The sequence below is a fragment of the Fistularia commersonii genome, chromosome 1 (genome assembly GCF_037954325.1).
Source record: "Fistularia commersonii isolate RoL2024-O1a breed Wild chromosome 1, RoL_Fcom_v1.0, whole genome shotgun sequence".
Lineage (NCBI taxonomy): Eukaryota > Metazoa > Chordata > Actinopteri > Syngnathiformes > Fistulariidae > Fistularia > Fistularia commersonii.
Window position 1 is genome coordinate 22571129 of NC_141284.1, and position 12129 is coordinate 22583257.

Sequence of the window (12129 nt, forward strand, 5' to 3'; positions counted from 1 at the left end):
GGAGGAAGGAGACAGAGACGTTTGATATGAAGCAAAGGAAATAGATTGGCCTTATTTCCTGCTTAGCTGCTGCAATGCAGACACTTGTGTTGCCTAGACGATGCTGGCAATTGACACTCAATTTTGTTTGAAATATCACGCCTCTATCATGTCATTATCGGCTTCCCCTGGTAATCCACAAAGCCACCCTGTTTGATATCCGACAATGAGGGGGGAGTCACGGAGTCGCGGAATCTCGCACTCGATTACCCGGCAGAGAGGGAGGAAAGGATTGAGAACGAAGGGGGTGGGGGGGGGGCGTAAGACGATAGAGAGAGAGAGAGACAATGGGAGGGTTGAAAGAAGAAGAGATGGGCAGATAGAGCGGGGAAGAAGAGAGAGGGACAGTAAAAAGTCACGCATGTGATTTAAACCAATAGAAGGCGGAGGGGAATGAAGATAATACCTGGCCGGCCCACGCCAACAGCAGGCCGGGCTTTATCGGAGGGAAAAAGAAAGCAAATCTCGAAGACAGGGGTGAGACTTTTCGTGCACGTGCACACAAACACACAAGCCTCTGGAGGAGTGACAGACAGCCGGTTGTAATGATAGTTCTGGATTCATCATCTTTTTCTATTTTTTCTTCCTTCCTTTTCTTTCTGTGTGCATGCATGTCTGTGTATATGTGTGTGTGTGTGTGTGTGTGTGTGTGTGTGTGTGTGTGTGTGTGTGTGTGTGTGGGTGTCTGTGTGTGGGTGTCTGTGTGTGCGTGTCTGGCTGTCTGTGCCAGCCTGCCAGCATGTCTCTGTTTTATTTCTTGCTGGCCCTGCATGAGAGCAGGAAGCCCTCACCCACCCAAAAGGTGAGAAACCGGCTTATGAGGAATGAGCAGTACCTTCCAGCACTAACAGCCTCTGTCATGGGCTGCGCGCTGGAACCTTTGACGGGGGCTAATATTGACATACGCTGGATGGTTTCAAAACGCTCCTTAAACAAGGGAAAACACAGCTGTGGGTCCCTCAGCTCCTCGACGGGCGGAGAACACCTTTTTTGCGCACCTATGCATGTTAATAAGGTGTTGTCTTAAGGGAGAGAAGAGGGGCCTTGTTAACGGGGAAGACGGGTATCCACTCTCTCCTTAATCCTCCGGTCTGCCGGTGTTATTTAAGAATAACACATAAAGTAAAACATTCCAGGGCAGAGGTGCCAGCGTTTGAGAAAAGGAAGGTTAATGAAGGGAAATATTAGGGGTCTGTCTGGCTGAAAGAGTAAGAAGAGACAATCCGACCCCCCCCCCCCCTCACATCCACCACCATCACCACCCCCTCCAGAACATCAGAGGAGTGGTAGAGCCGGGGCAAGTTAACCATGCCGGCTTGCTACAATAAGGCCTCTTTCATACAGGTGTGTTGACGCCTGGGGCGGGTTTGGCCTCGGCCCATTCTATTCACCTTGGCTGATTTGAACAATAACTATCATATCTCTTAAAGTGAAGGGAGGGTGAAGCATCCCCAAAAAAAAAAAGAAAAAAAGAGAGATGCCTGAGAGCTGTGTCAGGGCCAAGAAAAACCCCCGCTGCTGTTGTCAGAGCTTGTTGATGTTGTAGGGAGGGAAAAAAAATGGGCATTTTTTTTTTTTTTTTTTTCAAAGCCCTCCCTCCATAACCCCACATTTTTTTCCTCGCCTCCTTTCTATCCCTCCACTTCTGCACTGGATTGGGTGTTTTTTGCGCCGTAGGACAGAGTGTGGTGAGGAGACAGAGGAACAAAGTGCTGCTGTGTGGAGCAGCAAGCTGCTGCTTGCCTGATCAAAGGGGCAACAAGCGTGGTCTTCCTGGCCCAACGCTACTCTGGAGGTGTTTGATGGACAGTCAGCAGCTGGGGCCGCACAGCCCGCCATGTAGGGGTCAAGCCACTGGACTGCAAGGCCCAAGGGTGACATGCCCTCACTGGACGGGAGGAAGAGGGGAGGCCCCAGATAGATAGAGGCAGGGGGTGTTTCGTTGTTTTTCGGAAAGTCGACGGGGATTATTTATAATATTTCTTCAATTCTAAAAAAAATATTCCACTTAACCAGCTGGCGAATCCTCATTTTTTTTTCATTGCAATGCACGGACGGTAGCTCCCAAATAGCATAACGCTCCACTCCGTGGTGTTCTTTTTTGGTGCTGATGGAAAACCGGAGCGAGGAAAGAGACACACACGCACACACACACACGGGGAGCGTTCCGCAGTGCTATTGATTTATTTTAATTAGCTGCTTGTTAAATCGCGCCAGTTTGCAACGCAGATATATAATTCTTTGTCTGATTTTTCCAGGCGAGCCTTAATGACTCGCACATCCCTCGGATTTCAGACATGGCCGACTTCAGCAGCCGACGCGGACGGAACAGTGCAAATGTTGCTCATATTGAGGGCGGGGGGGGGGGGGGGGGGGGGGGGGGGGGTCTGAACAGAGCAATGAAAGGGGTGAAGAAGAAGAGCAGGTCAGTGAAAGTCCAAGGAGGAGAGGTGAACCAGTGCCCCTTTGAGAGTCAGACAAAGAAGTGTGCAGAAGGGTATGATAGAAAGAGGGAGTGGGAAAAGGGGAGAAAGAGACAGAGGTAAAACTATGTAAACACAGCGGCTGCCCTAAACGCAGGCCCTCTCCGCCGTTCCCAAAAAAACGACCCCGCATCGCTCCACTTCACATCTGCACTAAATCAAACACTGGGGTGAGGTAATGTTCGCCAACCTTGCGACTCCTGTTTTAACTTGGAAAAAAAAGTGGATTGCGAAGTGTGTGTGTGTGTGTGTGTGTGTGTGTGTGTGTGTGTGTGTGTGTGTGTGTGTGTTGGTGTGGGGGGGGGGGGTCCGTCACCAGCGGGACGAGTCGGAGGAAGCTTCCTCGTTCCGCCGCTATCTCGTCGTCTTTTATCTTCATCCTGGAAGAATGGAGCCTGTGAAAAGCTTATTTGTGATAGTTTACGATAAAGCCGCAGATACTGTAGGGCTCAGGCTACTGGCAAGCTATGTATAAACTGCTGCGGGGGGGCTGTTGGGGGCATGTGAGCTGATTCAATCAGTGTTGTTGACACTACAGTGGATCAGTGTTGGAGGGTCAGTAGCCCCAGACTGCACCTCTGTCCGACGGACCATAATTAGTGTTTGCTTATACTAAACACACCCCTCGTCATGGGGTTAATTTGCATGCACTTCCTGGTCAAAGGACGCCCGGGTGTTTTTACTCGTCTTTCCTTTTTTTGGAGGGGAGAGGATCAAATTAGAGCGTCGCTTCTTTGATTCCGCCCGAGATGTGTCTCAATCGCTGGAGGTTCGGAATCCTTATTTTCACGTCAGAGGCGGAAGCATGGAAGCAATGAGCGTTAATGGGAACCAGAGGACTGTCATGTTTGCAAGCGGTGATCAGAGATTCAGTTCAGCACGTTTGCCTTCAGATTGGGTTGCATCTAAACTTCTCGCAAAAGGCAGAGAGAGAGAGAGAGAGAGAGCGAGCGAGAGAGCGAGCGAGAGAGGGAGAGTGGTGGATTTGCTCTCCGGATCTGGAATACACGCGTGTATGCAAAAAGCTTATAAAAAATTCCTTATCATAACTTTATTAATCACCCCTCCATTGTTGGCACTCGCCGATCTACACTTAGTGTTCATTTCTCTCCGAAGACATGTTTAGTATTTCCCTCTTCCCTTCTCCTGCCTCACTTTAACTCAAGCTCGGTTTCTTTCTTTCATCACAAACTCGTCAAACGAGTGACCCCACTCCTGATTGGCCGGGTTCCCTCCTTTCTGCATAGCGATTGGCCAGCCGTGCAGCGAGTCTTTCTCTCTCTCTCTCGCTCTCTCTTTCTCTCTCGCTCTCATCTCCCTCCCTCTCACGCTCTCGCTCCCTCGGCTGCGCTCCAGGGGAGGGTGGTTTGGCATGACGATTTCTCAGGGAAGGAATGCTGACAACAGGAGCAAGTTACCAGGTGTTGCTTGAAGTCGGTCGAGCGGACGCAAGAAGATTCTGACAGATTAAGATGTGGAAACAAGGAGGAGAGAAAAAAAGGGTTCAGGCCGACTGGTTTTTCAAATTTCCTAGCAGTCTTCTGCAAGAGTTATCAACAACAATGTAGGGGCATTACTAGAATGATGGCATTCAAGGGAGGGGCCATTGGAAGGTGGTCAAATGCGTGTTGTGTGTCAGAAACTATTCAGCGAGCCTCCTCCTCTGGCTCCGAACACCGCCTTCTGTCATTTCCTCCACACTCACAGACGCACTAGGTATAGCATAACATTGTATGCTAGCCAGGGCGTTTAACAGCCCAGCCCCCTCGTGTGCGAGCAGATATTAGTCGCCGCGGATGCCGTGTTGATCCAGCCCGGAGGAGAGCCTGTGTCAAGTGGACTCCCGCCGCCCTGGCTCCATCCTTCATATCGCCCCGTTTTTCCCGGTGCGATGGCAACACCCCCCCCCCGCCATGAAGATAGGTTCGGGTGATCGGCGGAGACGCGTTCTAAATCCGCCCGATGTATTTTCCGATGCAATGTTCCTCATACCATCTCAGGGCATGTCGGCAGGAAGAGCTACCGTGGACCAATCGGCAGCGGTGGGTTAAAGAATGTGCCGACATGTGCGTACACATGTATCGACCTACATGTGCATACATATTCACACGCGCGCTCCAAAGCACAGTTAGCGCCTCAGCTGCAGTTTTTGATACACAACTTGAAAATGTGTTTAAGGCTTAATAGCTTAGCGGAAGCCAGTTACCCACATTAAACGGCAACGGAGCGCCGGCCCCCACCGGCTCCCACCGGCTCCCACCGGCTCCCTCTCTCCTGGGCTAATGTACACATTCTGAGCCGTATCCCGAGGAATGACCTCCGCGTGACCCCCGGACCTCGCCTTTAATTATTTGTTTGAAGACAGCATGGAGTTCCCATGCTGAGGGGTTCTCTGAGTACGGTGTTTCTGTGCGCTAACATTGAGCAGAGGCAGCCAATAATAAGCTCGACCGCCAGATGTAGATAATAAAACAGGGGCTTTCGTTCGGAGGTTTGCTTCTAGTGTCCCCTGTGAGCCTCCGGTATTCTGGGTAGCCTAAGAACTCGCTGGCGGTGGTTGCGGCCATGTCCATGGTGTTGATGTTCAGATTTACAGCACGCGAGTATATTTTAGCAAGTGGTTAGGAATTTGGAGTCCCTGCGGTCAACCTCCGTGTCTCTCCGGGGGCTGTGGGTCTTCAGATCCGTCCATCCCAGTTGACTGACTCCCATCTCCAGAGGATTCCCCGGTCATGTTGTTCCAAGCACACATCATTAGCGGCTCACGGTTCGGGGGGGGAAAACAGTGTTATCAGGCCCGGCTTTGATAATCTCAATTGGCTTTACCCAGGGCGATAAGAGGTGCTCTGAGGCCGCAGGAGGGGTCCCCGGTCACCCCACACCCACCGCTGCACCACGTCACCTCCTGGTTGCCGTGGTAACTGTTCGGCGCACACACACACACAAAAAAACAAAAACGGAACTTTGTCGCCCGTGGATGCCGGCGCCGCTGTGATTTCAAGGAAATGTTTACGAAAGCAGGTCGATCTCAGTGTAAACAGTCACAGAAAGTATTTTAATGATTTGCCTATATGTGTGCTTGTTTCACACCAACGCGTGCACGTCTGATGTTGCGCCTGTCTGAAAAACAGATAAAAGGAAGAGCACTGCCTCTATAAAGCAAACTTGGACAAAATAAGCATGTATAAATGCTACTTTGATCATTCCGCCCGCTCCACGGAATATGGAATTTCACTTTGCAGTCGCTGGAAACCTTATGGGCAAATTTAGCACCTGGAAAGAACATTCCCTAATATGTGTTTATGGTTATGTTCCAGAATAGGTAAGAATGCACATGTTTCAGATTTTTCCCCCCGGTGCGTCTCGAAAGCGAGAAAGCAGAACATATATTTTGTCTCGTGCTCCGAGCTCAAAGGGAAGGATGGCGTACTGTTTACTTGCTCAGCTGGTTTTGATGCTAGAAGCGTCTTCCTCTCCGCGAGACTGCAGGCGTTCGCTTTGTCCCCTTTGCCTTAAAAGAATTCTTCCATTGTAGATAAAACCAAATCTTCAGCCCTCCCTTAATTCGCATATCCCGAGTTAAACTCGGACCGTTCCTAGTCCAGCTCCCTCCGTCACGCGCCTGGCCTCCCCCTCCCCGGTCTGACGTTCTTCCTTATTTTCATTTGGATGCGTTTCATCTTTTTTTTTTTCTCTTTTTTTCTTCCTCTCTCGAGGCCTGTGGCACCCCTGCGTACTTGCACTCTGGATGCCCCCTGGCAAATGAGCGCCGTGTCTCTCTCTTTTCTCAACCGTGCATTTTGTACATTTAACCATGTCACTTTGAGCCCGGCAGATTACAGGCATTTAAGTTCATTGGAGAAGGTAAGGGCAGGTATCGGGGGCTTCATGGAGGATTAGAAGCCCAAATTGATTCCAGCTCTCCCTTCCTTCTAATGACCAGTTCTTTAGCCATTCTGATGGCGCTGTGGCCGACGGAGCAGAGGAGGGCAGGGAGGCCCTCTTTCCCCTCTCCTTTGCTTTGGTGAAACCTAAAAAGGTGACTCAAAACCTGCATTTAATATCAACCAGATTGCTGAACCTGCAGCGCTCGCCCCGATTTTTTTGGAACGGGATGAAAATAAAGAGGGGGTTCAGAAATGGATAGGGGTGGGGTCGGGGGTGCTGCCGAACCCGAGTGGTCAGTTTGCGTTCCACGTGGCCCGGGGCGCCCGATTTTCCGAGTTAAAATGGTCGCCCCGGCTGGCAGTCACCTCCGGATGACCTCGGGCTCCACGCTGGAAAAGCCACAGGAGCGGGGATGACTGGGGAGGCTTTGTGGAGCTGCACTTATTTGCTGCTATGGCGGTGATAAAACTTCAGACAGCCTAATTGATGGGCTCGCTGACACAACAATACCTTGTGAAAGCACGGACTGGCCCATGCCTGGTCCTCATTTCTGGACAGCTGGAAGGGGAGCAGAACCCTCTACAATGCAGCCAGAGTTGGGGTCCCACTGAGGGAAAGGGTGGAGTTGAAGGGGGGTGGAGTGGGGGGGGGGGGGGTTGGAATGATGGGAGTAATGAAAGGAGCCATTTGTATCCTCCACTTTTCTCTGGTTGAGCTTACTTTAAGGTCCCGATGTAAGTCGGTCCTGCAGAACTAACATTGTTTTGTGGGAAACGACCGCGGAGACGGCGTGGTGTGCATCGGGCCCGGCGAACGCCGCCGTCTGCGAGGAGAAATGGGAACGGGGAAGGAGCATAGAGGGGGTAGGCCGAGACCAGGGTTCCTCTGTGCCCAAGCTGCACTTAATACTTGAGGAATGTCTCCTCCGCCCATAGCAACGGAACGTAATCAAAAGCTTTATTAAAAGAGGGGCGAATAGATCATAAGGAACATTAAAAGTATCCCTCACTGGGTTCCCAAGTCGGCACACAATTGCCCTTTTGTTTGTCGGCGTTTTGTTGCGAGTGCCTCTCTCAAGGACTCGTCGGCTAATGTCGCCATTAAGTCATGCAAAACTGTTTTGTCTTTGTGGCCACTTGTGATGAATCTTTTCTGTGTGTGTGAATGCGAGGCGAGGGTGATTTAACGTTTGGTTTCTCCTCTCTCTCTCTGTCTGCCAGGTTCATTAATGCCAGAAGAAGAATAGTACAGCCCATGATTGACCAGTCGAATCGAGCAGGTAAACAAAAAAAAAAAAAAAACAACTCGGCCGATATACAGTAGGATTTTTCTTTCCCCGGCATGAAGACACCCTTTCCCCATCTTTTTCTTCCATGCCTGCAGCCTAGAAGTTTCTTATTTGTTTTTTTTTTTTTAAAACCGGCATCCTCATCCTTCTTTACCATTTTCTCAATGTGATGTGTTCAGCAGGCCATTTTTGCTGATTGACTCTAATTGGAGATTTCCCAGTGTAAGCGGAGAGAGAGGTATATTAGCACTCTCCCTCCCTCTCCCCCTCTCTCTCCCTCTCTCTCTCGCTCTCTCTCTACGAATTACTAATTGGACGCAGGAGTGCCAGAAATGCTACCAGCAATTTATGGGTTATCTACTTTTTTCGAGGATGTTTTGTTCTTAATATTCATCCTATGCGAAGGGGGTTGGCGGCGGTGGCGGCGCGGGGGCCTCTCGCTTTTTATGCTTGAAAAAAAAAATCCCCACCCCGAGAGATGCCTCACGATTTTTTTCTTCCTCTTTATTTGCATTTGGGTGTTTTTTATTAGAATCACAGCATCAGGTTTATTTATTTTCAGTCATGAAATTCTATCAACCTGATGAGGAGTTTGATGTAAATATATGTAATTAAATCAGATGGATACAATGTCTGGCGCATTGACTTCCCGTGTAGACATGCAGTGTTCATACGTAAAGCGCTAGCCATGTTTCCCCGTGATGCTGTGGGATGACTCAGTCACCCTAAGCTTCATTGACTGTGACATTACCTAAGCGAAGCCAAATAATTTGTCTGGAGGAGGGAAAAGCTGTTTTTGTTGATTAGCGAGCTTCCCGTCATGACAAAAGGCCCCAGCACGCCGGGGTGGGGATGTTTCAAACAAACATGAGCCTCAACTGAAATGAGAAGCTTTCAGAAAAAAGTGTGGGCGACCTGCTAAAATTAACGTTCTCTTGTAAAGATTTTTTTTTTTGTCAGCATGCAGACTATGCGTGCCACTACAGAAATAGCATGCCGAACATCTCCCCTAATCTCCAGGAATTACAGATTATCCAAGATAATATGCTATAATCACAAAATACACTGTCATTTCTTTTTTGTGTTGTCTCTGCAGAGCATTAGTTCATTAAGCCTAACAAATAAACAAAATGCAAATTTGCCAAATTGATTACGTATCACGCTCGATGATCAGAGAGAAATATCGGCACGCAGTTCGGGAATTGGGAACGGTTTCCGCATTTCGAAGACGCAAAATGCACAGCGCACAGTTTATGTTCAACCTCTGTTTTTAGTGCTAATCGGGCGAATGGCCTGCCTTTGCAGAGTTTCCTCCCATCCCGTCAAACTGCATGCTTCTCTTCTCTTAGTAGAACAATGTTTCTCCTGTGAATATGGTTTTGAATGACAGACGCTGTGTGCGTGCCGGTGTGTGCCTGTGTGCGTTTGTGCATTTGTGCGTGTGTGTGTGTGCGTGTGTGTGTGTGTGTTGTGTGTGTGTTGTGTGTGTGTGTGTGTGTGTGTGTGTGTGTGTGTGTGTGTGTGTGTGTGCTTGCATGCACGGAGGCCCACTGTATGCATGCTTGCATGCCACGCGTCAGTCAATGCAGTCCACAAACATGAGCACAATGTCTTAAAGTATGTTTGGGCTGGAGCTGGGACAATTGCTGATTGTCTGGTGTGTTTTCTCTTCTTCTCCCCCCCCCTCCCTTTTTCATGTCCACGTTTTGACTACAATCAGGTTTTCTTCTTGATCCTTCAGTGAGCCAAGGAGCAGCGTACAGTCCAGAGGGCCAGCCAATGGGCAGCTTCGTGCTGGACGGTCAGCAACATATGGGGATCCGACCGGCCGGTAAGTCAGTCAGCGTCATTTCCCCGAGTAACCCCTCTCCCCCCCGCCGTGGCTTGCGTGGACGATCAACGCCGATCGCCTTGTCTGTAGCATGAGATTTATCTGCCTCTGGCGTGGAGCAGATCCCCCAAGCCAGCCCTGGAAACCTAATACTAACAAGAGCTACGCAACTGCAGTGACGCTCTCTTTAAAAACTCTTCCTGGTGTTCCCCAGACTGTCTGCTGCCTGTCTTGCTTGTTTTTGTTCCCCAAATCTAACACAACTCGGGGGGGGGGGACAATTATCATAAAAAGGGATTTGCTGAATGCAAATCACAAATAAAAGAAACTCCTTCACACACACACACACACACACACACACCCCTGCCCCTCAACCCTTGCCTTTTCCTATCCTAAGCTAACCATCCTCGTCTGCTCTATCGGGGGTCCTCACCGACCTCTCTGTGATATTCAGACTCCTGCTGACCCCCTTTTTTTCTGGCGTTTATCTCCTCTTTCTAGGGCCTATGAGTGGAATGGGGATGAATATGGGCATGGATGGGCAATGGCACTACATGTAACCTCCATCTTGTAAAGCAAAACGCAAAGAAAAAGGGGGAAGTAAGTACCGGGCTGTTTACCTTGTTTTCTTCTTTTTTGGGTTTTTGTGTTTGTTTCCACCTTGGGGCCGCGGGTCGTATCTTTTCCCCTCACCGGCCTCCATACTGAGATGGCAGATGAGCACTAACCCCCGTAAACAAAGAAGCGGAGCTGTTTCCGCGAGATGCTCTCAGAGGTCGGTGGAGGGTGGGGGTTTCAGGATGAATTGGCTTGGGAAAACGTGGGAGCCGTCCTTGGACAGCGGAGACCCGACTTGTGGCGCCAGACAACAAGAACGACAACAGAGGAAGGAGTGGAAGAAACAACCTGGCATGCAGAAATTTATTTATCACAACAGCGCCATCGCTCTCCCCATCTCGGACAGCCAATGCAAATGTTGGACATTTAGGGAAAAAATAACATCTCCTGGGGAATGGGCTGACGGGGAGAAATTAAGCAGGCTCCAGTGAAGCGATAAAGAAGGAGAAGTGAAACTGTCCTCCGAGTGACATAAATCTGTCTGCGGAAGGATGGATGCCCAAATTATCTTATATGCAAAGACGGGAACACTGCAGTACATTACAGTCCCCGAGCGAGATATACGGGCTGTGGGTGACACGGCCGATCCTTCACTGGGGGTTTGGCTTGAGCTGTGTAGAGGGAGGAATGTGTGTGTGTGTTTGTGTGTGTGTGCGTGCAGAGGTGGTTGGGGGGTGTTTTGATTATTTTTTACTGGATGGAGACGATTTAAGGGGGGGGGCGGGGGCCGGTGACGAGCCCAACCCGAGTCTCACGGACGAGAGCGAAGAGGCATTGAGATAAATTTATAAGGTTGTAGACACAAGCATGGCCGCATCTAAAAGGAGGGCATCTCTTTCACACATACAGATTCCAGTCTTTGTATGTGTGTGTGTGGCTCTCTTTTAACACACGCACACACACATACACAAAATTCTCATACAGCTGGATGGCAGCAGTCTGATTTAGCTGGCCATTGCAACTCCCACTAACTGCCACAGTGCTGACATTTGAAAAATCAAGACATATCACATCCCGACGGCGGCGGGGCAGCCGAGATTTTATTTAACGCCGAAACTCCTTTGCTCAATGAGCCACGATATAATAACACTTACCTTGATTAAAAGAACCCTTTATATGTAAATGGGGGCTGGATTTTCCAAAGGGTCAAAGCGGCAATTCTGCCGACAGAGATCATTTCACCCCTCCGGTCCTTTGCCTCTCTGGCTCTTTCTCCGTCGTTCTCGCTCGTCTCCCCTCCTGTCCTTGCTAATGGGAGCGGAGGAGAAAAAAAAAAAAAGGGAAAATCAGGAAGCAATGTTCCCTAAAACAGCACAGAGACAACATTTGCTCAGGTTGGCTAATTCTTAGTACGGGGCTATATAATTTTGAGACTATTTAATTACGCAACATACTTTATGCTTCATGACCAATTACATTAATAGCTTAATACAGAGGAATATTATTCTCTCTTGATTTGATTACACAGCCACACAATATGGTATATTTGGTACCTAATTATGACCAGCCATTGAGCAGGACTGCTGTGCCATAACGTGAGCGACCAGCCGGCCAGCCCGGGGAAACAGGCCTGCAGAGATGGAGGGAGGGGATAGAGTTTGCCCTGGGTTATTGTCTTCAGATGGTTTTACCACTCCTGTTAATAAAGGAACGGGGGTCTGGGATCTACTTAACGGAATGACTGCGGCGTACGCGGCTGGAGATCACCAACGCACGGTGTCAAAAACATCTGCCGGGGCCTTTTTAACGGGAGTCGCCGCAGGTTGCGCGGAGGTGAGGGCGCCCCATCACGCCCCGACGCTCGGGATGATTTATTTATTTTATGACCCTGGTAGTGAGGTTTTAAGAGACCTGCTCTCGCAAACATGTGCATTTCAAATTAAGTGACGTGGAAAGAGAGTATTAGAAAATGGCACAGCTTTCAACCAATGAAACTAGTCATTAATCTCAGCCTTTGCTGTCCCTTTCTCTCTCTCTCTCTC

General features: G+C 49.5%; 1 protein-coding gene across 4 annotated transcripts in view; it reads left to right on the forward strand.

The window, feature by feature from the left end:
• Positions 1 to 12129, forward strand: part of meis2a (Meis homeobox 2a) — a 76771-nt gene that overhangs the window by 62780 nt on the left and 1862 nt on the right. For 2 of the 4 annotated variants that reach the window (XM_086154975.1, XM_086154984.1), the window contains exons 10-12: positions 7631 to 7689; positions 9419 to 9529; positions 10031 to 10129. In XM_086154975.1, coding sequence (XP_086011101.1) covers positions 7631 to 7689; positions 9419 to 9529; positions 10031 to 10089 — 229 coding nt within the window. In that variant the 3' untranslated portion in view covers positions 10090 to 10129. The remainder of the gene's footprint in view (positions 1 to 7630; positions 7690 to 9418; positions 9530 to 10030; positions 10130 to 12129) is intronic. The other 2 variants (XM_086154994.1, XM_086155003.1) reach the window with 1 other exon arrangement.